Source organism: Papilio machaon, chromosome 9, assembly GCF_912999745.1.
Source record: "Papilio machaon chromosome 9, ilPapMach1.1, whole genome shotgun sequence".
Lineage (NCBI taxonomy): Eukaryota > Metazoa > Arthropoda > Insecta > Lepidoptera > Papilionidae > Papilio > Papilio machaon.
Window position 1 is genome coordinate 3160654 of NC_059994.1, and position 27230 is coordinate 3187883.

The 27230-nt window shown below is 31.8% G+C and overlaps 1 protein-coding gene across 1 annotated transcript in view; it reads right to left on the reverse strand.

Moving 5' to 3' along the window:
- Positions 1 to 2494: 2494 nt before the first annotated feature.
- The window catches only part of LOC106718625, an 86367-nt gene continuing 61631 nt past the window's right edge, over positions 2495 to 27230 (reverse strand). Inside the window, exons 2-6 of the mRNA XM_045679468.1 lie at positions 21447 to 21652; positions 17859 to 17994; positions 6463 to 6596; positions 4753 to 4912; positions 2495 to 2583 (exon numbers count right to left, since the gene is read on the reverse strand). Of these exons, the coding sequence (XP_045535424.1) occupies positions 2495 to 2583; positions 4753 to 4912; positions 6463 to 6596; positions 17859 to 17994; positions 21447 to 21652 (725 nt within the window). The remainder of the gene's footprint in view (positions 2584 to 4752; positions 4913 to 6462; positions 6597 to 17858; positions 17995 to 21446; positions 21653 to 27230) is intronic.

Below are 27230 nucleotides of genomic sequence, written 5' to 3' on the forward strand. Positions count from 1 at the left end.
ATAAAAATGTAAACTTCAAATAAATAAATAATATATTAAGGGGGCGTCCATAAATTACGTGAGGTGTTTAAGGGGGGGAGGGGGTCGAGTCAAATCTCATCTAATCTTACGTTGGAGGGAGGGGCGGTCTCGGCAAATATCACGCAATTTTTTTTCTGATTGAAACAAAAAAAAATTATACTATTTTGGTCCATTTAATCCAGATTGTACATGCATAAGATTTAATCTTAAGCGTAATCGTAATACGATAAAGATCATTCACTAATTCGTTCAATAGAAAATATTTTCATCCATACTTCGACGTTATACATTTACTTACTGTCAAACCACCATATTTGTTTTATACACTGAGAGAAAATTTTATTTAACAGTAATAAAAAAGTTTATTTGGACTTGAAAAGAAAACTTAGTTAATAGTAATAAAATTATATTCCATGTGAATAAAATCTCACGTGAGATTGGGAGATGGGGGAGGGGGTTGAATAAAATCTCACGACATCTCACCAGGGGGGGAGGGAGGGGCAGAAAATTAAAAAAAAACACCTCACGTAATTTATGGACGCCCCCTAAGCCCGCTATACAAGGTCACGTTGTTGGATTTTGATGAAGTGTCAAATGTGGTTTAAAAAATAAAAATGGCCCTTTGTGTAGTAGTTTTCCTTCTGGTAAATGCTAAAGGTGTTTTTTCTTTCTTGAGGTTCGCGAATTGTTCGGTAAAGCTTACTGTGAATTCACATGAAGATTGTGTATATTACTGTATAATTCTGTTAAATATTTCGTAATCTTACTAATTATAAAGTTAATTGAAATAGGTCGTTAATTGACAGGTTTAACACGATTGTCAATTATACACGGACACTAATTGATGCTAATTGACATCGTATAATTGCACGTGTCAAACGGAAGCCTCCTTATGGGACGTTAATAAGGAATAAACTGTAAATCTGTTAAATAAATTTATTTCTTACCTCTAATTCAATAATGTTGGTATAACTTTGGTTTCCGACTGCCGTGACACTTGTATCAGCATATTTGTTGTCTCTGACTTTTCCAAAGAAAATGTGAGAAATGAAAATACAGTCGACCAAGAACTGGATAATCAAGAAACCTCTATGGGCTAGAGTCATTGTCCGGTACTGAGGGACGTCCTCGATAAGCTCGAAACTCGGGTAAAAAGAAACCTCTTTAGTCGAGAAAATCGCGGTCCCTTGGACTCTCGCTTATCCAGTTTTTACTATTTATGTATAGGCTATGTGTTAATACCCTTGTATTAGTTGCAATCGAAACCCACAATAATAAAAGAAATGTTAGAAAGATTGAAACTTTATTTACATTAAAAGTAAGTTTAATATCACGCACTTTTTTCTAGATTGACAATAGCTTGCTTAATCAAAATTTTTAAATGTTATAACGACTTAATATTCTAAAAAAAAAACAGCATATCTTGTCAGTATATCACTGCACGACATATTCATTCAATTGACAATATTCCTTCAGTGTATACCGATATTTATAGACTGACGAAGTTGTACATTGTGACGGTGACTTTTAAAACAGTCTCTGTACAGGAGATGTCTACAGAAGTTTAAAGTACTGGTAGAACTAGTAGTAGTTGCCCGCGACTTCGACCGCGCGGAATTAAAAAACTAGTGATAAAGATAGCTTATGTTATCCGGGGATATTGTACATTCCCAACAGTAGAAGAATTTTTCTAATGGGTTTAGTAGTTTCGGAGCCTATTCAATGTAGGCAAACAAACAATTAATCAATCAAATCTTTTCTTTTTATAATATTAGCAGAGACATAAATTTATTCCTCTTCTAAATGTAAACTAATTTAATATGCCGAATATTAACTTCGCCTGTGTAAGTAGAAATGTCTTTGATTATATTTTATTTAAATCAAGGTCTGCGTTCAATCTAATATTTAACATAAGTACCTATTTGACTGTCGTTCGTGATTTTAATAAAAAAAAAATCCATTCACATCACATTTTTTTATCCTCGTTTCCAAGTCGTTGACACATTATTAAGTGTTTTATGAAATCATGATAAACATTTTTTTTATAAATTCAACTACCACAGATATAAACAAATGTAACTAAGATATTTAGATATGTACACTGATACTTACGCCGAATTTAGTACAGTTTTTTTAAAAAAACCTTGACATGTGCTTTGAAGGTGATCTTGTGTCTTTGGAGGTGAATGTCAAACTATGTTAATATACATATTTGATAATGTTTAACCATTAATTGTTAAAATACATGTCCTATAACATTGATCAAAATATGAAACACACGATTTTGTTCGTTAAATTCACATTGAATTTATTTTACCAACAATTAATAACTTAACACACTATTAATACAAACAAAAGTTGATTGAAACACGTAAGATTACTTCGCCTCGTTACTTCGACAAAACGTTAATGAGTCGGTTCGGAATGTCATATCTAATATCTCACATTTATATTTTAAATTACGATATGACTATCACGAAATCGTATGGATAGCGATGTTGATGACTGTCGTTATAATAATCAATGAATACTTCGCCATGCTTCGCGCCGAAGAGCTTGTCTCTGTGAAAGATATAAGATAAGATTAAGTTATTTTTTTTTCATTTAATAAATAGAGATTATCAATTAAAACATTATTACGGACGAAATCAATATTCCATCTCAAGCAATTTTAGGCTTATCCGCGTTACTATTATTAATTAATATTGTTAATCCATTCAAATTTACCCAATCATAAGAAACCAATAGAATAACACGATCTGTTGTTTCGATCGATCGAATATTTTCTGTACTTCGTTTCACACAATGTTATCCAAATAATTTTCGGATCTCAAGGATAGTATATTGAATTCGTCCGTTAGACTAAATTATCTTATGATGGTAATAAATTTAATTAAAAAAAAATATACTGACAATAGTGTTAAGCAAAATCACTCACAAACTAATTATTAACGTGATGTAATGCAATTGTGTTAATTACATTATGCAATTACATATTAAAGCGGTCGGAGATATCCAATTGTATCTTTATTAAGCCTTTAATGATTCATATTATAATACTATAATTAATTTAATTTCAATTTTCATTGATACATTATGGGATTTAATTATTTTTTGCAACAAAACGTTATAATATTTATTCCATTCGCTTTTATAATTTATTTTTAATTTTTACTAAAATTGTTTTAAACAATGCAAAAGTATAAATTCAATGATACTATTTATCCCCACACTCCCCTCATTGTGTGCTCCCTTACGCTCACAACTACTAATAACTGAGATTGTAACATAATAATTACAGTATATAGGTCAGTGTAAGTCATCTATAAGCTAAAGTGTTATTTGTAAATTACATAAAATGTATTTTATAAAGTACATTCGATTACAAGGTCGTAGGTTTTAATCCCGATATATGTACGTCTATTGTAAATCATATCTTAGAATAAACCTAGAGCTTTTTTTTTTATAACATGTGATTAAAACATATCATATCATATTATTAAGTATTATAATCATCATCAGCCTGTCCTTCCTACGGAGGGCCGGCACAGTATGTACTACTCTTACATAAACCTCTATCAGTCGACATATCTGAATTCTTTTTCAGACAATTCGCCTATACTTTCTTCGATCTTCCTCTACCTTTGTAGCTATCTACATTCATTACCATCACATTCTTGTTTCTATGTACAACATCTCTCCGCATAATATGTCCATACATTTCGTTGATATGTCGGTCACAATGCAATGAAACATACACACGTGATAAATTTTATTTTATCCCTTACTTTAATAGTTAGCAATGCGATATACCATTATAGGTGGGTCACAAATTTAATTCTTAGACTGTATTTGTTTTATTTAAAATGAAGTGTTTTAATTACTTATTATGTAGTACAAACATTTTATTCTGATAACTTTAAATGTATACAAACAACAAATTATGTTCCTAGGCGTGTTTTTCACCAAAGGTAAAATATTTTATTGTGAAAGTGTGCCACTAGGTTTGAATACTATGGGTTTTTAATTTTCTGTTACGAAACAGTGGAACTTTTTGGGATACTTAATTGTAGCCGTAACTATCAAGGTCCCCTTCACCTTATCTGTGTTAAGGTTAATATAGTACAGCATAGCGATATAATTTGTTGATTATCTATAACCAATCTAGCATTTTAATTAATAAAATATTATTATGGGTACTAAAGGCAGTTTCATCAGCGAAAAATCACAGTGTTTTTTTTGTTTGGTATTTGATGTTATATTTAATACTGGCCTATTTTTATCTCCTTTTAAGTCGTTTTTAGTACAGCTGATAAAACAAAATTGTATTCATGTTTTGCTAAATTTTTCGTATAATAAAAAAAAGTTTGGGTTCGAAGAATACGACAATACGAATACGAATTTCATATTTATTTGTGTCAATATGCCACCGTTTTTGGTCGAATCAAAGTGATGAAGGTTAAGGAAAGGTGTTACACGACATTCGTCCAATTTTTCTGAGATTATTCCTTATTTAAGTATTGACAGTTACCAAAATATACTAAACTAAAAATACATACTATTTCTAAAATGTTTTTTATCGTATCATACAAAAAAATCCATCCTCGATCCGGTAGATGAACGTAAAAAAAACATAGTTTAAGGCTGATGAATAAATTCTATCCATATTCTACCAAAAATACAATCAAATCTTCTCCCAACAATGTTACTGCAGATAAAAAATCAGTTTACCTATGACAACGCTTCGTTCTCTTTTGTGGGTTCCAATTGAAGCAATACACGTGATCCTCATATTTGGTTTCGCAGGAGCCTTCAGACCTAACGTGGAGATCAGTAGACCTTGAGATACGGGCTTAGCCCCATACGCTATCAGCAAACCGCGTTCTATCACCTGGAAAAATAACAAAGTGTGAATTCTTGCCTAAGACTAGATATCGTCTGCCTCATCTATCTATATATATAAAAGAAAGTCGTGTTAGTTACACTATTTATAACTCAAGAACGGCTGAATCGATTTGACTGAAAATTGGTGGGCGGGTAGCTTAGAACCAGGAAACGGACATAGGATAATTTTTACCCCGTTTTCTATTTTTATTTTCCGCGCGGACGGAGTCGCGGGTAAAAGCTAGTTTATAATAATTTATCTTTAACGCAAAAAAGGTTAATCAAAAATACAAATTATTATAAATAATTGAGAGTTAAATTTTCTACATAATAGTATTTTCTTTTCCGTCCAATGGAGGATAAAATTTGATATGCATATTAGAATACTAAGTGATGAAAGAAACGACGAAACTTTTTAATTTTAAATTATGAATTGGATCATATTTTCATTTCAACTGACTGACTTTATATTAAAGAGAAAAAGACGCCCAATAAGAGATTTTCAAAACTGCACTTCGTCTCTATAATACTCGCTTTTAATTTAAATTTATACTTCGAGTTACCCAGTTTGGTTGCGGGCTTAATTTCAAGTATTAATAAATTTATCCTTATGATTTCGAGTACTTTTAAAAAGTAATATAATTTCTTTTATTTATGATGTTTATTAAAACTTTTATCGAAGTAATGTTATAAAGATACATAAAGCTGTCGCCCGTGATATCGTCCGCGCGGAAAAAAAAAACATAATAAGTAACCCACGTATACTTCCAGACTACGATCTACATCTATCCCAAATTTCATCGAAATCTGTTGAGCCGTTCTGGAGATACTTACAAACAAACATCCATCTATCCAAACATTCGCATTTATAATATTAGTAAGAAATAAGATTTCACGGTGTAGAAGATATTACTATAGAATAAAAGAAATAACAGTAATGCTTGATTCAGATTTCAACTTATAAAATAATCCAAAATTTTATAGCTTTTTTATAGAACTATCCTATCAGTGAACAGTTCTTGAGTATAGATGTAAGATAGATATACTGATCGAAATAAGATTTTTTAGTAGCAATAAATCTACAATAAATTTGCATGCCAAGACTCAGTTAATAAATAATTAACCTACCGTACTCAGAATTTAAATATTCATCCTACTTTATATTTACATTTATGTACAGATGTGAAATTTGTCGTATTCCTTACATACTGAAGATCCTGATTCACAATGTGAGTGCTATTAAAGGCTTCTGCAATATAACGTCTTTTAAATTACGTTTGCTTATGAATTTTGTTCAATTTATTACGTTAACTATTAATTACGTTTAACAAAATGTGTTGTACTGATAATTGAAGCTAGTTTTTTTTTAATGTTAGCATATTTTGGACATATTTTTATTACATCTTGTAACCATTCCAAATAAGCACAAGACAATGGTCTAATGGCGGACCCACAATCGCTAGATAAGTACACGTACACACTCTTAACAATTAGTTCATTATATTTGCTTCTAACCTTTGAATGCACAATGAAAGTGAGTGTCATGCAATAGTTTACCTTCTCCCCATTTATGTACCACTGCAGTTCTGGCGCTGGAAAAGCTTTGGCCGAGGAGCAATTGACGTCTAAGGGTTCGTCGATTGTGTACGGCTGTTCGTGGCCGCTTATGCGAGGGTTATCGCGAGAGAAATCTGTGAAAATATATATAAAATGAATTACTCTCGAAGAATTTGATAATAACTATAGGAAGAGGATCGGAATAGAGCGAACAGTAGCACAATGCTTCTTACTTATACGAGTAATTACTTCTCTACAAATCAGTGAGTTCATTTTCACAAGACCTCTTTTTCACTAGTCCCACCAGCCGTGCGAATGCTATTTCTATGAGCATTGTATGTACAATATTTCCAATAACGCGGCCGCGACAGTCAAAGAATTAACAGCCGCGCTAGTGGGAAAAGTGTCATAACAGAGCTCAAAACATGTTAGATTGTGGAATTTCACATTTAGATAAAAAAATAATCATATCACTTGTTATTGTTCACTGACATAGGATAAAATAATTAATTAAAAACGTGAGAAAAAATATATTCAAAACGTGTAATTAGCGAATGCAGAAGAAATAAAAGTAATTTAGTACCCATATAAATACGACCATGTTTAAAAAAGGTGCGGAGATATCCATCAAGGTAATTGCTCTCTTGTTCATTAGGAATGAATGATTCGGTATCCATTATACCGGAGAAGTTTCGTTAAATATTTCATAATCATTAATTAATTTAATGGTTATACTAATTAAACTATTCAAAAACAAATGTTCTGAAGATGAAATCAAATATAAAAAACAATTACAGAGGCAGACCAATAAAATTTTTTGTCCAAGAAAGAAACAAACATTATTCTAACCAAGATTGGCCTAATTTTTATACAAAAAAAAATGTAGAAGGTATATTTCGTTGTTTTGTACAATGGTTTGTAGCGAAGGTGTATTGCAGCTAAACCTTTGGTTTATTTATTCCTTTAACCGCGTTTTACGACAGCACAGGACGGGAATTGGTGATTGCTTCTGTTACTCCAAACATCGTGTACTTAATAATTCATCACAAGTACAACTTATGGGCACCGCGCTAGTTCATGTCACAGAAATATTAAAACGCTAGGAACGCGCCACAGCTCCGCTCGAGTCGAATAGACAAAAAAGTACACACCCTAAGTGTAATGATGAATCAGACCTAAACCAATTTTTCAATCATAATTCAATCATATAACCATTGAATTTCAACATGAATGTAATTTGATTCTATAAAAACACTAAGATAACCTTAAAGTTGAAAAGGCTGAACTTTATATCAATTAAAAATTTGAGTTGATCGTCGCGAAAAGTTTTCTTCCCAACGTTGGAAAGTACCGAGAACTCGATTATGAAGTGAAGCCTCTGAAGGTCACTTGAGAGTTAATTTTTTGTTTGTTTCAATTTTCTTGAGCTTCGAGAGCCGACAGTTAAGATTAATGCCATGTTGTCAAAAAACCACATTTTATTACATAGCTTTATGGCAATTTAAAAATAACAAACATTAAATAAAATAAAGTTTGCTTTGCAAGAAAGAAATGTTTAACAAGTAATAAATACTTGCTTCGAAATTTCTTTCAGTAGGAGTAAGAAAAGAAACAAAATATATTTTCCCCGTACGTAAAGGTTGCCGAAAGAAGTACCCTAACTTGTAGTTCAGAAAGAAATACTGCCTACTACAAACAAAGTTTTAAGGAACATGATATAAAGGTAACCTTTGATCTATTAGTATTGTCGTTTTATTGATTCAATTTTATCTTTCGTAAGAAAATACAAAATTAAAATATGCATTAAGAAAGATAAACTGTAGTACTCCAAAAAAATCAGTTAGTATCTGTTTAGTTCAATACGTTGATGAACCCTTTGACCGCAGGTTATCGATACTATGGAAGTCAACGTGATTATGAAAGATTATGTTTTTAGCCGACTTCAAAAAGAAGGAGGTTATCAATTCGAGTGTATTTTTTTTATTTTTTTTATGTGTGTTACCGAGAAACTCCGCCCCTGGTGGTCCGATTTTGATAAAAATTATTTTAATCGAAAGGAAGTGCTTGCAGATGGGTCCGATTTTTTTTTTTTTAAATAACTAGAAGACTAGTAGATTTTGAATATAGCTTCGAAATTTGTTGCGAAAATTAGGGACATTTTTGCTTTCAGCGCTTACCTAGGCTAAACTATAGGACCTACATAAAAATGATGTATGGACGAATTGTAGCTCTTTAATTGTGCTAAATAAAAGTCCGCGATAGCATATATCTATCTTTTATAGTTTTCTCACAATAACTATTTTTTTCTTTAAAAACATCATTTATACCCTTAAATATTTATCACCAAAACTGCTTCCGGTAAAAGTACTGCGTTATTTATTTGTTAAGATCGCGCTTCGGAAGCCTACCCATAATCATGTTTGATTAATTATAATTTTATTTTAATGTCATGTTGCCATAAAAGGATTAACATGTGTTTAAGTTAAAATGTAACACTATCTAAGTTTCTTATGCTTAGGCCCAAAGTGTTTAAAATAAATAACTTGTAGACTGGACTAGTGATGTAACGAATGTTGGATTTTTCACATTCGCGAATGCGAATGCGAATATTCATCTTCAATATTCGCGAATGCGAATGCGAATGCGAATGTTAAATTTCAAATAAAGCGCGCGCAAAATGTTTGACATTTCGTGTCGGCCATGTTTAAATTGAACATAGCCGAGCCGATACAGGTTGAATGAACGAAGTTAGTCACAGAAAGTTCATTCGAAAAGTATTGTTTTGATTTGAGGTTAGTTTGGTGTTATTGCATTTCCCAAATTTAACCCAATTTTAAATAGAAATAAATATTTTTTGTTTTTGTAAAAAGCTTATTTACAAATAGTCAAGTATTCATTATTTGATTTTTTAAGTTTATATTTCATTATCATATTTAATTCTTAGAAAATATATAGTGGGATGGAAAAATATATAATTAAAGCCAAAAAGGTTATACATTAATATTATACTTAGATTTGATTGGATCTCTGAAGTTCTGTTTTCACAAAAGATACTTGAATTTAGAATTAGATTTTTTTCAAAATATATGTAAGGCATGGACATTCATTATTTTTTCTGTGGTGGAGTTAAGTTGTGATTTTGTTAATATTTTAATTAGACTAACAAGAACAAAAGAGAAAGTGTTTCTAATTTAGTTGCTTACCAAGACTGTTCCATAATATTTTTTTTAATTCAAGTATGGTTAAATAAAAATATATAAATCTTATCAGTTGTGTTATCATTTCATATGCAACCATATAATAATTTCCTTTTTGTTTGTTAAATACATTCGCTAAATATTCGCATCGTTTTTTGCGAATGCGAATGCGAATATCGAAAAATATGCGAATATTGGCGAATGCGAATGCGAATGCGAATATTCGTTACATCACTAGACTGGACATACAAAACAAAAAATATCAAATATTTAATCAGTGTCGTCAGAAGTGAGTAAACAATTGCCATTTCATTGCAGATGTATTAAAGTAGACTTGTTACCTACAAGTAACAAAAAAAGAAGATTACGGTGTGGTTTATGCTGTCCTATCTATTGATACCATTGTTGAACGTCTATGGGTAACCAGAGGTTGTACGGTCGATTGATAAAATGTTTTAATCGGCGAGTATTTAGGTCTTTTAAATTAACTACAATTGTTGAAAAAAAAAACTTTCCTAAAAACAGTAGAAAGTTTTCATTCTGGAATCAACGAGGTAAGTAAAAGCAATTTTAAAATAAAAGGTCAAAGATAATTTGTTATCTGAGCAGTAGTAATTACCCTGGCTGGCCGTGTTACAAATGCTCCAATTAGGGCATGACCTAACGCCCAGCACGTTCCAACAAAGATAGTCGAGGTCTCAAGGTGCCAACGAAAGTAAACAAGTATATATTGGTAGAATCGTTAATCTGACAACTTTAAGCAAAATTATGCATTCATAGTACCTTAGGTAACCGTAAAATTTCACTGCAGATGCACTTATAATAATACATGTAGTAGTTTCTTTTTTTTTGTCAAAGAGATGACAATATGTAGTACTCGTATTAAAAGTGTTATGGCAGTGAAATTCTACGGTAATAAACTTGAAAATTTGTATGAAAGTTAGTTTGAGAAGGTATGGAATGAACTCAAAATGGTAGTACTTTTCTATAAGATCTAGAAACGAATTGTAATTACTGCACCAAAGCCCAAATCTGAAAAAAGCAATAGTTTCTTATTAAAGTGTACCAGAAAACTGTAAACATTTTGGGATAGAAGATAGAAGAGAAGACTCTCTTCGCTCGCCTTGGTTATAGCAGATAACTGATATAAAGAAGTATCAGTAAAGAACGAATCAAAGGACGCCTGCATAAAATCATAATTTAGTTTTTTTTTCAGAGAGGGATGTTAGGACGTTTTGAAGCACGTATTTTGTTAGGGGAAATTCACAGCGATATTTTAACATATCAAAGAGTATATAGTAACTATATACGTGATCTTTGAAGCGGGTAATTATCTAAGATCAGAATAGTAATTATATTAATATTTAAATGTACGGAATAATAAATCAGAAACATAATATATTACATATAAAAATAACTAAAGTAATCGGAGAAGGAAAATATCTGCTCCAAGTAATTAATTAACATGAAATAAAGCGCAGTAAACTTCATTGTAATATCGTCGAAGAATTTGATGTTAACGCAAACATTCTCTGTAGCTTTATATTACATTTCTTAGTAAATTTGTTAAAACTAGTAAATACATTTAATTTATTAATGATTAAATAAATAATAATATCGATTAATAAGAATTAATAATTGAATTGTGCATTTTCTTAGGGGAAAATAAATGTAATATTCCTTATAATAGATTTTAAGCAGAAAGGAGAGGTAATAGAAAGCTTGAAAATCTGATGTGACGATTAATACCTTATTCACATGATATGACCATCAGCTTTGTAATACTATACATACATAATATATTTAGATTTATAAGTACCCACAATATTGCCCAGTTGTATTTAATAAAGTTACTTAAACAGTTATAATTGCATCTGCACTTAACAAACGAAGCATTTTATAAGTAAAAGCGTGTAGAGTTCAAAAAATACATAAAATCATCGATAGTTAAAACCTAATTTGTTATTATAATGTACACAAGGAAAAGATTCGTTATGATATAAAAAATACTCGTATAATAAGCATAATTTTAATTCGTTCTTGGACGACATTTATCCCTTTAATTGAATTGAGAGTTTGAGTTTCCTGACTTTTGTACATTTCCGTTTAAATGTGTGTTGTTGAACTGCTTTACTTTTTATGTTAATTAACATTGGGTAGACGAACATTGCGAAGAAATAGACACAAAAGTAAACAACAAATGTACTTTCTTTGCCTTATTTACTGTGTTGGTAAGACAGAATAAAAAAATATTCCCGTAAAAATTTGAACCAAATGGATAAAAATCCAATTTAGAATACATCGGATAAGTAAAAATGATTCGTTATAGAACAATAATTTCGGTCGCAAGTTATTATCCAACAAGATTAAGTTTTATAGAATACAATACTAATAAAATGACTTGAATGAAGAATGAAATATAAGTTGGATTAAATAAAGGTCCACGAAAGCCCTCATCGCCAAGGGCGAGTAGCACAAATTATTTCCTTCCAAGATTTTGTATTTTAATATCACGGCAAGCATTCTATTTTTACAACAATATATTACCCTTAACCCGAGGAGTAGGCAGAGAACATGTACCTCCGTTTGGCGACTCTTTCTACATTCATACATCTTATTTTTTTTTTTATTTATTTATTTATTTATTTAAGTACAACCACAACATATATATAACACACTTACAACTTATCAATTAAACAGTAATAGACCTTATACATATGCAAATATTGGTGTACATAACGTTTACGATAGTATTTGTTCAAGTAGTAGTTTAACTTTTGGAAATTATTATAAAATAGCACTATTTTATATCTATGTAATTATTCTATTGATTAAGCAAACAGTAATTAGTTGTAATAATTTTTTTGAAAGAGTTAAAGTTCATGCCAAAAAGATCTATATTATTTGTAGTATTCTGTTCAACTAGTCTGTTAAATCCAGAGCAAATCCTGTTCAGAGGTGAATGTTGGCCGAGGTTTGTCCTACACCTAGGGACGTGAAAAAGCTTTTTGGCACCGCGTGTGTTCGATCTCGGTACCAAAAAGAATACATTCTCAAGCAGCTGTTGACAATGAAGTGAACCATTTAAAAGCTTGTACAGAAAGCATGTATCTAATACTTGTCTTCTTGATTTCAATGATATCATATTAAAGTGTTTTAACCTTTGAGTGTATGGACTTCGATGTGAAAATCCTCTCGCATGAAATGCTAAATGGCGTGTGTAGCTTCGTTGTATACTCTCAACTCGTTGCGACTGCACCGCGTACAAAGGATTCCAAGCAACACTCGCATATTCGAGTTGGCTACGCACAAAAGCATTGTATAACATCTGTTTTGTGTGTAAAAGTTTGAAGTCCTGGGTGTTCCGTCTGAGAAAGCCTAAAGACTTAGCAGCCTTGGCCACTATGTTATTGATGTGAGTTGTAAATTTTAATTTAGAGTCTATTGTCACACCAAGGTCTTGTACTTCATCGAGCTCAGATATAGCTGCGCCGCCTAACTCATACCTAGTGGCAAGTGGTTTTTTCTTCCTGGTGAATTTAATATGGTAACATTTTTTTACGTTGAGAGTCATAGAATTTTTACAACACCATTTTTCTATTGCGTTTAAGTCTTCTTGTATAAGATGGGAGTCCTCAGAGGATTTGACAACCTTATATAACTTTAAATCGTCTGCAAACATAGATTTCTTACAGTTTTTAATGCAGTAGGTTATGTCATTGATAAAAACCAAGAATAGCAGGGGACCAAGGTGAGAGCCCTGAGGAACGCCGCTGTCAGCATAAAACACGTCTGATTCATATCCATTCACATATACATATTGTTGTCTATTGTTTAGATATGACTTTATCCAATCGAGTAAGGCCCCGCCCAAACCAAATGCTTCAAGCTTGTTAACCAGCAGGGAATGGTTAACTTTGTCAAAAGCACTGCTGAAGTCTGTGTAAATTGCATCGATTTGCATGCCCTTATCAACATCTTGTGATATATCAGATATGAAGTGAACAAGATTAGTGTGAGTGGAGCGACCTAATCTGAAACCATGTTGGTCATTGGAAAGATTCATGTCAATTAATCTACACAGTATTGGGTATACCAGTGATTCAAATAATTTTGAAAACGTTGACAGTATAGAAATGGGTCGGTAATTCGTAACATTTGCATCATCACCTTTTTTGAACACGGGTATTATACAGGCCTTCTTCCATATTACTGGAAATCTTCCTTCTTGAATTGATCGGTTATATATAAGTTTAAGAGGAAAAGCCAGTATTCGACCACATCTTTTAACAAATAAAGGAGGAATCGTGTCGGGACCCGCACCTTTAGAAATATCAAGTCCTCTGATTTTTCTTAAGATTTCAAATTCACTGATTTTGACATCTGAGACAAATTGGTTTGACATAGAAATATTCGTACTAATATCACACTGAGATTCAACGCACTTATTCGAATACACTGATGAAAAGTGTGTCGCAAATAAATTGACGATGTCTTTACCACTTTGCGCAAAGAGATTGTCTTTGTACATTTTCTCTGGCATGTGGGAACATCTGCTTTGTTTGTTCTTAATGTATCCCCATAGTAGTTTTGGGTTTCTAGAGATGTTCTTTTCCATTATTTGCTTATAGTATTTATTACAATTGTCATAGAGTTTATGCGCACGTTTTCTGAGGAGATGGTACTCAAATTCATCACGCGGATTTTTAAATCTTTTAAATCGTTTGCGTATTTTTTCCTTTTCTTTTAAACAATTAATTAAAGAACTATTAAACCAAGAAGGATATTTAGATTTAGTAATGCTTCGTTTAGGAACATATTTGTCGATAGAAGTCTGAAGTATGTCATAGAAAACAGCCACCATGTCATCAACATTAGAACAATAGGAGAACTTGTAATCCCAGTCAATTGCTTTTAATTCACTGTTTAAGGAAACGTAATCGGCTTTATAATAGTTATATTTCGTACGGGGTTTTTCGCGTAATAATCTAGTATCTGCATCTGGGATGGTAAGTAAGAGACTGGGATGGTATCGGTAGCACTTAGATAAAGGCTGTAGAGGTTTAGAAACATATGCCTTTGGTATATTGCTCAAGATAAGATCGAGATATCTATTATCAGCGTTGGGAATGCAGTTATGCTGATACATGTTATTAATAGCTAAAAAGTCGGTAAGAGCAAGACCAAGAGATGAATTATGATTCGATGCTTTCATGTAAGTGCAACCTTCGACTGTGCTCCAGTTTATGAAATTTACATTGAAATCTCCTAGTATTATTACATCATCGGCTTGACTAATCACTATATCAATACTATCCAAGAATTTAGTAAGTATATCACATTTTATTGGTGGTGGCAAGTAAACCACGCAGATTGCTATTTTGTGTAATCTTCCGTTTTTTTTAGTATGTATTACGACCCAAATATTTTCAACATCGATCTCCCAACTTTCAACTCGTACAGATGGTATGTCACGTGCGACCGCTAATAATACCCCTCCACCATCCTGCTTATCCGATCCCCCACACACTCTGTCCCTCCGGTAAACTACGTATCTATCATCCATTACTTCCTTATCAGTGATATTCTGGTTTAACCATGTCTCTGTAAGTGCGATCACATTGTAATTAGATGTATGGACATTTTTTAATATATCGTTAGTCTTAGTTCTTAAGCCTTGTACGTTCTGGTAGTATATTTCTAACATTGAATATTCAAAGGTGCCACAACATTCGATAGTATTTAATTTTAATTTAGGAGGCTTAGGCTATCAATACTTTTTATAAGTAGCTGTTGGCAGTTTTCATCTTTGCGAACATAGATGCGTCCATTTCTAATCCATACAAATTTGTAAGATAGTTCCTTTGCTTTTTTTCTAGTAGCTGCGTGTAGAGATTTATTTTCAGGAGTGAGATGTTCGGTAACAAAGATAGGAGAATGAGCGCCACCTATTCCTAAATGTTGAGTTCCTAATTTTTTATCCGTATTGGCTTTATTATATTTCATTACAGCGGTTAAGAAGGCATCTCGCTGTCGGGGACTTCGTAATTTGGCTATCACTGCTCGAGGTCTGTTGTTATCCCGAGAGATTTTAGCAACCCTAGTAATGTGTTGAATGTCTTCGGTGACTAATGGGTAATTTACAATCTTTGCCAGTTGGTTAAGTGTATTTACTAGGTTCTCTGCTCTGTTTTCCGGTATACCATTAATCTCAATATTGCTGTCTCTCATGTGCAATTCCATTATATTGAGACGGTTACCAAGGTCTTTGACATCTTTTTTTAATTTATCGTTCTCCGATCTAAGAGTTGATATAATTGTCGATTTTTCTTGAAGAATGTTTTTAATCTCTTCGTATTGTACATTAATGAAATCTATTGCCTCTTGAAAACTATCTATTTTATCATTTATTATTTTTAATTCTGCGCGTATTAAGTCTTTTATTTTATTATTAAATACATTGGACAGCTCCTGTTGCATTATTGTTCGAAGTTTGTCTTCCGTAACATAATTACTTTCCTCATGTGCTGTAGGTAATTCTCTGTTTGGCTTATTGCGTAAAGTTTTATTTGAGTGTTCAGTTGTTATGTCTTCAGAGTGGGACCGCGAAGAGGTGTTTGTGTTGCCGGACTTCGGAACATGACCGCAGCATTCAGGACACTTCCACGACAATTTTAATCGCGATTCCATTGAAGTGAAACGTTTTAGTGTTACATTGGCGCACATAAGATCATATTTGAATTTACATTTACAGCAGACCATGAACTCTTTCGCTGGTAATGTTAATTTACAACCACTACATATAGTCGGAGAGGCCATTATGACGTTACAAACGATTAATTATTATTGGTAGTAAATAAAGGGAAAAAAAAAATTGTAACTTAAAGTGTACAGGGTTCTATAGTAAAAGGACATACATAAGCTTAAAAAATAACAATTAGGAATGAAAAGTTAATCTGACGTAGACTTATTTTTAGACCACAAAAAAAAAATCCGTTTAAGTAATTTAAAAATAGAGTGAATTTTAGTAGGACTGACAAAAAATACTGTTCTATCATATAAGTAAATTTTACAAACAAAAACAAAAAAAAAAAAAAAAACAAAAAGTAATTTTTGTAAAAGTGTAAGTAAAATTAACAAAACAAAAATTTTCGTATAATTCATGAAAACTTCAAACTATATTTATATAATGACCAAAATGTGTAAAAAACAAAAAAAGAGAATCGGCATTTAAATACATCAACATTCAAGACATAAAAAAAAACAAAAAAAAAAATTATAAAAGTTCGAAACTGCTTCCCCGGGCACGAACCAGTGGACTCGCTGAATTCTCTCTATTATGGTTGGACTCCGCAAGTAGTGGAGCCGCTGCGCCACGATTAGTTTTATCAAGGTGTCGAAATATGGAATCCAATAATAAGACTTCTTCCAATTTGCAAATTGACGCGGGTAAGTAGCAAAATAAAAATGTTCATCACTGATTACTTATGGCCAATTCACTTTCGAACACCGGTATTTGACACAATATACGCACAGCACTTATAAGTTGTAGCCGCATTCGTGAGCGACAGTTTCTACAGAATAACGTATTCAAAGTTAAATTGAGTTTTCTTGATTTGTTGATTGTCCTAGAAGACAGAACCTGCCGCACTCAAGTCTCGCGCTCTAAATCGTGATTAACTTATTATCTTGATGTTTTCAGCGCCCTCCACAACAACACAGGTGACACTACACATTTTAATTATCACTGTATACTTAATTCGGGAGTTGGGCTTGATTAACTATTTTATAATAATAATTGGGCGCAGCGCGATGTGACGCCTGTCACCGTCGATGTTCCGACACAAGTTAACATCTTATATGGTTTAGTCAATCTTGATGGCATAGGTGCGTCTGGGTCGGCGCCGACCGACGCTGACACTCACTTTGGCGCCATAACTTTCCTTTATTATAATCTCTTTTCATCATGTATTTTTTACTCTCAGGTTAACATCGTACTTATGTTAAATGATAAAAAAATCGCAAGAAATATTCGAATTTAGATATTACGTATTTATTCAAATAAATGCCTTATGACGTTTAAAACAAATATAGTTTACTACGAAACTTTTAGACTTAATCAGTACAACACAAATTCAAACAAGAAAACATTCTTTGCACGCAGGTATACAAAAGAATCTAAGAACAGTGAATACTCACAGTATACTTCCATGAAGGCTTCTGATTGTGCAGAGTGGAACGACGGCGCCTCTTCAGACACCTCGCAGCGGTAGAGGCCTCGCGACTTTAGCGTCAAGTCCCTGAGGTGCACGCGTCTCGCGCTAGACCTTTCCACCTGAGTGCACACGTAATTAGGTTAATTGATGTAATTACCTTCGAATAGCCGTATTGTATGCCAAAGCACAGCGTACAATGCTGGCCACTATTGTTAAGTGGCGAATGAGGTTGAAAATTTTAGTTAAATACAATTTAGAATTTTATATGAGTACTAGCTGAACCGGCAAACTTTGTTTTGCAATATAAATAGAGAATTTCTAGTGTAGAAAAAAATAACTAACTTATTGTAAGTGTGTAAGGAGTGTGGTACATGAGTGAAAGACGAATGGAGCGCTGTGAACGATGAGGGAATATTAAAAAAAAGAAACCACCAAATACTAACTTTTTTGATTTATTGTAATTTAATAGAGTTGTATATTTTTTTATGTTACATTAAAAAAATGTCCAAAAAATAAATGTTAGGGGTTGACAACTGTATGAAAAACAGATAGTAGCCGATACCTACTGAATATGCATATACAATTTCATAAAAATCGATCAAGCCGTTTCGGAGGAGTATGGTAACTAACATTGTGCCACGAGAATTTTTTATGTACGAGTATCGTATTGTATAAAATTTACGCGATCGTTTCCTCAATTCGTGAACGACCTCTCTTTTAGTCGTGTCGGCCATTCGTTTCATTGCATATAAAATGTCAATGGCGACTTTTTGTGTTTGTTTCTACTCTTTATTGCAGTGGAAATATATTTCTTGGTAACCAGCAGTAAGGAAACAATGTCGTAAAATATTCAGTGTCCACTTAAAGCTCTGGAGACGTTATCAAAATACGTTCGTTTTTTTAAAGAAAATTATACTTTCTAAGTTAGCAATATTGATGCGACTCCATCCACGCGAAATTGAAAAACATAATTAGTAGCCTATGTGTTCTTCCAGACTATGTTCTACATATATTCCAAATTTCAGTGAGATCTGTTTAGCAGTTCTGTAGATACCTTGTAACAAAGATGTATGTTTGTTTAATACTGTCACTAAATTTACGTTAACTAAGGGGAAGAGATTTGGCTGTTTAACACCGTTCGCTTTTTTGGTAATAGCATTATTGATTCTCTATTAAGACAATCAAACAATTACGTAAGTTCCTTAATTAATATCACTTGCCCAAAAGTTTTAATTTTATTTTTATGTCAAGCCAGAAGATATATTAATTTAAGGAAACCACAATTTGTTAAAATAACATTAAAAAAATAAGAAGCAATCTAAGTGCAAAATGTATCAAGTTTGCTTAATTTATAAAACGCATTATGTTTGGTTTTGTGAGCAAACATTTTTAACATACTTAATTAGTCCTTACGCAAATTTGTTCGCTCCTGTATAAATTGCCGCACAAATGTGTCATGAGATACGAGTTTTCATTAATATAGGACATCATAGGATTTAAATATCCCGAGGGTTTTACGAAAGCGATTAAAAGGTATTTTTTTATGCTAAAATATCATGTACGAAACGGAAGAGATTTTCTGGTACGTGAGTTTTAGATGCCGCCATGACGTATTTTAAAATGATAAAAATTAACAGCTCTGTGAAATTACAAAAATACAAACATTCTTAAATTGTGCTTTCAAATGCTCTTTTGATATGTTATATTGTAATACACATATTTAACTCCTGTTTTATCTTTGTTACAAGTTATTAAAACTTACGATTTTTTATGAATAAATTAGCTTTTGCTTGCGAATTCGTCTGTGCATAATTAAATGTATCTCATGTATTACTCGAGACTATGTTCTATATCTGTGCCAAATTTCAATAAGATGTGTTGCGCCGTTGCGGAGTTCGAGTAAATATGTGAATCAAACGTATCCAACAGGAATTATGTAGCCAATGCGTTCTTCCAGACTGTGTTCTACATCTATACCAAATTTCATCGAAATCCATGCAATAGTTCTAACATTCATCCATTCAAACATTTGCATTCATAATATCAGTAAGAACTAAGATAACCAAAAGCGATATAGCATCCATCGAATCTATCTATGTCATATTATATTAATATGAACATTACAGGTATATCTTAATATATATAAATCTCGTGTCACAATGTTTGTCCTCAATGGACTCCTAAACCACTTAACCGATTATAATAAAATTCGCACACCATGTGCAGTTCGATCCAACATGAGAGATAGGATAGTTTAAATCTCAAATTATAGTCGCAATTTTAATTTATTGCTAATTATTTGTCTGTTATTATTTGACAGTCACAATTATCTGTTAACTCCAAATGATTCTAACAGATGTCGATACCTTTCGACTGGGTTGAGTAAGTAATCAATAGATGACGCTGCTATGGTAAATCTACGAACGTGTCATATAAGCTTATTAACTGCGCGCGGACGGAGTCGCGGGCGACAGCTAGTTTAGTTATAAATATTTTACTCGTTATGTTCTTTTATACATAAAATATTCCTAGCTATATAAAAAAGTCTTTAATATTATATAAGTCATTAGATTAAAAGAATAAAAATTATACGAACTCATGCAAATAAAATAAAACATAAAGTCCCATAAGATCTCTGACCAATACTTATCAGAGGTAAAATGGAAAAAAAATATGTTCCTAGCAGTTGAATTTTGCATTTTGTTTTATGGTGTTGGTATGGTATTAATTACTGCTGCATTTATAATTTGCATTTACAACGCCATCTGAATAACTACAAATACAATTTCATAGTGTATAAAATGTTTCAGCGCTTGGTTTGTTAGCGGTATTTTTTTTAAATATTATAACGTGATGTTATTACAGAAAAATTCAATATAGAACAGAAAAGAAACTTGCTTTCTACTAATAGGTACTATTCTCAAACATACAAAACAATCTAGTTAGATGAACGTAGACTTGTTTCTGTATATATGATAATAGTGAGAGTTCTACTTGAAGATATAAAGCAAAAGTCAAAAACTATACTCTACATTATGACAAGTTTGTTATATAATCTATTTATTCATAGACAATATGCAAAAATATTGTACTCGGTGCTTATGTTGGCATGTATGGAAGACAAGTACTCTTGTTAATCAACCAAATTGACGTGAAAAGGAACATGTGACATCGTGATAATGTTATCATGATTTTTCACTATACTAAATATTATAGAGCGTTAGTTACATAGAGGTTAAGCACTTAACTTGTAATCTGTTCTGGGTTCGAATCCCACCATGTACCAATGCGTTTTTTGATTTATACATGTACATCTATCCTACGTTCTTACGGTGATGGAAAACATCGTGATGCAACCTGCACATATCTGTAATTAAAAGATATGTGTGAAATTAATCAAACCCAGACTAGGCCAGCGTGGTTGGCCTTTTCACCCCTATCTTAGGATAGGCACGATGATGATGTTGATGAGATATATTGTTATTAATTCGTATTATTTTCTGTGTTGAAACATTTAGTTTCGGCTATGGAAGCCCATGGCAATAAGAAGAATTCGTTATATTATACTTACATCGACTTTAACTCCATCTAGCCTGTGCGCGTGTTGCGGTGGCCTAAGGCGCGGCATGTAGCGGTAGAATTCCTCATTATCTCTGTACCACTTGACGGAGTACAGTCGTCCGCCTTCTAAGTCGTAGTCGCAAGTCATCGTGACAGATTCCCCTCGCTGTTTCAGACCCGGCACCGATAAGCCCACGACTCGCAAGCAAATTGAAACTGCAATAGAAAACTTTCTTGAGTACGCTTATACGGGTTAATGAGCTTCTTGAGAAGTCTATCATGGTAATAAAGTAAATATGGTAATAGTAAAACAAGAAATGGGTATAGAGTTGAATAATAAAGTGGTCAAAGAAAAAAATCTGCAGTTTGTTAAAAGATGAAAAAAAAAACCTAAATCTACTTTATTTTTATCAACTGCAAAGGTTTTATTTGTAATTAAATATAAATGAAAGCTTTATTAAATCACGCAGAATAAATTACTTATAAAGAAGCTATAAAATGAATATTTCATATGATTCTATAAAATTATTCAGCATTTCTCTCTTTATTATTTGTCCAATACGGTCCCACGATGTTTAATAATAAAGGCATTGTTTTAAAGACAATAAGCCAATTTTAATATGTCTTGGTCTAAGGACATTAAACGTTAAAATAAATGCATAAAACATATAATTGAAACTTCTATATGTGCACTTAAACCTTATTAAAATGATTTCAAAGACGTAATATATTTTACTTGACAAAATTTTATTCAACAAAACTTTATGAACGAGAATAAAGTTCAAGAGTATCCTACAAAATTGTCGTAAATTTAGAAATTAAGTACATTGCGAATTATAATTACTCGTGTTTCAAGTAATATTCAGGATTTATTGTTGATTTCTAAGATCAAAATATCCGTTTAAAACATATTGCTATCTTTGTTTTGTCAAAGATAATGATAGGGGTGACAATATGTTTTTACATAGATTTTGGAATCAAAAACCCACGGTTAGGAAAGGATGAAAAATCTTTTTGCTCTAAAAATATTGTTAACGATGGTTAAGCATTGGTATTAAAGATGCCTAACTTAACTTTGTGTGTGATTAAATATGTAACGATCACGTATTATTTTATATTTAACTGTAGTATTAAGGTATCGTTCATTTTTATAAACTTTATTAGGTAAATATTGTTAAAGGTAAAACGCAACCAAATTTTGAAACCGATATCCTCTCGAGTATGACAGAAAATCGCTGAATGCGGTTGACGACAGTATCCTGCTGAAGACATTAGAGAAGCCGTATGGCAATTTAAAGATTGTAGGCTGATACCGTGGCATGTATCATATATACGTACATTGACCAAACTGAGAAATTTGGACAAATGTAAAGTTATTTGACAAACTATAACTAAAACAAACTATAACAATATTTGTTGGGTGCACGAATTGGCCGGGTCGACCGGTGCAATACCACGACCACACAGAAGACAGGCGTGAAGTGGAAGCAATTCCGCGTTTCGTCTGATGAGTGTGGTACCGGAGGCCTAATTTTAGTCCTCTTTCCCTTCCCACCCTTTTCTTATTGGAAAAGGATGGGAAGGGGAAGTGGATTTGGCGGAAGAGGGGATGCATAGGAAGGAGAATAATCCTCTTTCTGTGCGTCCTCTTCTCCGTTGAATAAAGGTAGGCAGCGCATCTGCATTTGCGGATGTCTATGGGCAACGGTCGCCTCGCTATTGCGGCGAATCCAAGTGGCCGTTTGCTCGTTTGCCACCTTTTGATATAAAAAAAAAAAAATAACTTGACACAAATATTTCATAAATCAAAATATTATATATGATATAATAATAATTATTGTATACTTGGATACTTATAATTAATTCAGTTGTTAATTAGTGTGGCACACTAATACCCATGATTTATATATAAATGAGAAGTGGGACAACCCTTGCCCATTATACATTATTCACGACTTTGACTGCATTGTGATTGCTTTATAGCATACACATTTAGTCAACTATAATATGTAACTTAATTTTTTGTATAATACTTTATGTATTTTAACTAAGGTAGGAAATAAATATAGGAATTGTCTTCAGCATTATACTTATAATAATGTGCTACGATGGTGACCGAAAATAATTATTACTCTTAGTATCAGTTTACTTGATTATCGTCATTTTTTTAATTATAATAATAAAATATTACAAAAAAATGCTTTTTTAAGGTTACGCGGGTCAAATTTATTAAAAACTTACCTTTGATTAATGTAAGAATAACAAAACTGACTAATACTACACTTTTCATTTTTGCTTTAATTTATTAAAATATCTAAAATAATTGTACACATTCCTTAGATTAAATAATATGAAACCATTTTATATAAGTTAAATTACACTGTAATATTAAATTACATTTTATTCAATGTTTTAATGAATACATTAAAATTATTTATTCAAATATAACAACACTACATTGTTAAAAATTCCGCCGAAAATAACTTTGTCCGTGTAGACCGCTACGTACGAGCGTAGCGCGCGGCGCGTCCCATACAACTGTTGCTACGATGTGATAATGCTACGGACCGTAGCCGCTACGCTCTTCGATTTCTTTTGTACCTAGATTTTTCTCATTAGAATTTGAACGACTATTAAATTACTGCTCTTTAAAGAGGAAGATATCTTTACTTAAGAAGCTAAAGAATTTTATGTATGGTCAGTAATTTAAATAGTAGAGTTCGATTAAAATGTAGATTTTATTCTTTTATTTTCAGTTTTATTATTTTATTGAAACCAATATTTGAATATTAAAATATAAAAGCTCTTAAATTATGTAGAGAGGTATTGACTGAGTATTTAAATTGCTGTATGGATCACAATTCTTTTAATTTTGTTCGGCTTCTAACAAGAAGTTATGAAAAATCTTATTTTTGATATTAATAGAAACTAGCTTTTACCCGCGACTCCGTCCGCGCGGAATAAAAAATAGAAAACGGGGTAAAAATTATCCTATGTCCTTTTCCTGGTTCTAAGCTACCTGCCCACCAATTTTCAGTCAAATCGATTTAGCCGTTCTTGAGTTATAAATAGTGTAACTAACACGACTTTCTTTTATATATATAGATTTGCCTGAAAAAAAAAATAGTTTTTTTTAATGCTATAAAGTGATTTCTTCTCTACAGATGAAGAATATAATCAAGAGTGTTTTTGTTTTAAATAAAATTAAATTCCATCTATTCAATGCGTAAGCTTTTAGATAAAAAGCGTTAATGTAAAAACATTTGCAGCATTAGTCGGATTCATTTGGGGTCGCATTAGTAGCGCTGCTGTATCAAAGCACTGACCACGGATTAGTGACGGATTTATTAAATAGGTAATTCGCTAATGGGATACGGGTGTCTTTTACCAATTGTTCCGACACGTAATATTTATTTTAGATGAAATTACTTGATATCAATAATATTGCGTTTATATAATTTATTTATTACATTAGCTATATATCAAGTTTAGTTAATAGTTCAATACAAAAGCAACAAAGCAATGAAATATTGATGCGCGTAAACATAGAACATTGATTTAGTAAATTTTAATTTCTGTTGAAAATTATTACATTCATACATTTTATTGATTTTAATATCGTTGATGCAACACACCAACTAATAAAAATATTAGTTTGTGTCATAAATTATAACGTACAACACGATTATATAAATTTACATAATTGTTATTTCACCGATTTTTTCTATACAATTGACACAAAGAATAGTTTAAATTAATTCATACTAGATGTCGCCCGCAACTCCGACTGCGCAGAATTAAATTGTATTAATTCGTAGCCTAATTCTTCCAGACTCTATTCTACATCTACAATAATTTTAATTAAGATACCATGCAGCTGTTCTGGAGATAGCTTCAAACAAACATCCATCCATCTAAACATTCGCATTTATAATATCAGTAAGATAGTTATTGCCTTTGTTTTTGAGTCGACAGCTATGGACATAAACATAGAGCTCTCCCTTGAATTTATTGGCAGCGGGAATTTTCTTTGAACTCCGCGGTAACGACTCTTAAGAATATCTTTTTGCATAATTTGTGTCGATTTCATCGGTAGTAAAAGGTAATATTTCTCACAAAATTAACAGACCGTATTTATAACGTTATTAGTAAAATAATTAATTAATTAGTGGGTCACAAAGAATATAGAATAATGTTGGGGATAAATTAAAGCTTGATTCCGAGTTTATTCTGAAAATGAATCTGAATGTGGTAATAATTTGGATTGCAAATTTCGGTTTCAACGTCGAGGCTCATTTTCATGACCGGTCCAAATATAGTTTTTTTTTTTAATTTAATGCGTAAATTCAGAAAATATATTCACATTAACGCAAACCATTTGCGTTCAACTATTTTGTAATGAACCCTAATTTTATATGTAATTCATTTGACTGGAAAACAATTGAAATGATTTTAATGTTTCAAACGATTAAAGTAGTGATCAATTTTAATACAATGACCAGGAACAATGATGCAAATTTGATGTTGTAATTAATATCTATGTATATAAAAGAAAGTCGTGTTAGTTACACTATTTATAACTCAAGAACGGCTGAATCGATTTGACTGAAAATTGGTGGGCAGGTAGCTTAGAACCAGGAAACCGACATAGGATAGTTTTTACCCCGTTTTCCATTTTTTATTCCGCGCGGACGGAGTCGCGGGTAAAAGCTAGTTTCTTATAAAATAAACTTTACTTGAAATGTTATTTCCATCGCTTGAATTCTTGAATTCATCTGTTATTGTATAAATGTTCCTTAAAGCAAAATTGGTTGTATATATTTTTATCACCCGTCAATCTTGGCATTTAATTAATTTAATTTACATAAAGTTAATATTAAAGCATTCCTGCAATTTTTAATAAATGAACGATTAAATTAATCAAAATAATTTAATCTTAATTTTACGGTGATGTATTTCGCGAGTCTCGTGCTGGTTTTTTTTTAATTATCAGTATTTTGTTACGGACAGAATAATGGTTAATTAAATTTTTTATTATCTAGACACTGAGTATCAAAATAATTTATGAACGTTTCTTATTTTAAATTAAATCTTTGGGATACAAAGTTAAATATTATTGTGCTATAATATTTATTCATTATCTTCTTAATTCTAATATTAAAATTTTGATTCATAACAGCCTTAGATTAATAAATTAGACAAACTGTCTAGACATTTTCCGAATCAATTTTCAACTATTACCTCTAAAAATGGATTCTTTCGATTCGAATCCAGTTTTTATATCAGCAATGAAATTTTAAGCCATAAAGCAGGCGGTGGCAGGTTTCGAATTATTAGTAGCTAATTATATTATACATTCATCGAAGGGCAGATTTACGTAAACATCTATTTTGTGGTGGTCCGTTGGAAATTGCATTGCTTTTGTCGTAATGGGTGCTCCTGTGACATATGTGTTCACAGTTTAAATTATGCTCTAATAGGCTTTGAAATGGAATGTACTGTTTGTTGGTTTCATCAAGTCTCTTTAGCAGGAAATTAGCTCATTAAATAAAGATATTTTTATTTTGGACACGTCAGTGATTTAATAATTCTTTATGCGAAATGAAAAAAGTATGAAGTAATTAGTTATGATATTGGAAGGGAACACCAGTGATTCTTACCCTATGAAATGTTTACAATAATAACAAAGTCAAAATTATTTGATAAAGGTTTGCCACCCCTGTATTGAAGATACATGTTTATATTTCATGTTAAAACGTGGGTACAATGGTCACTGGGAATTTTATATTTTACA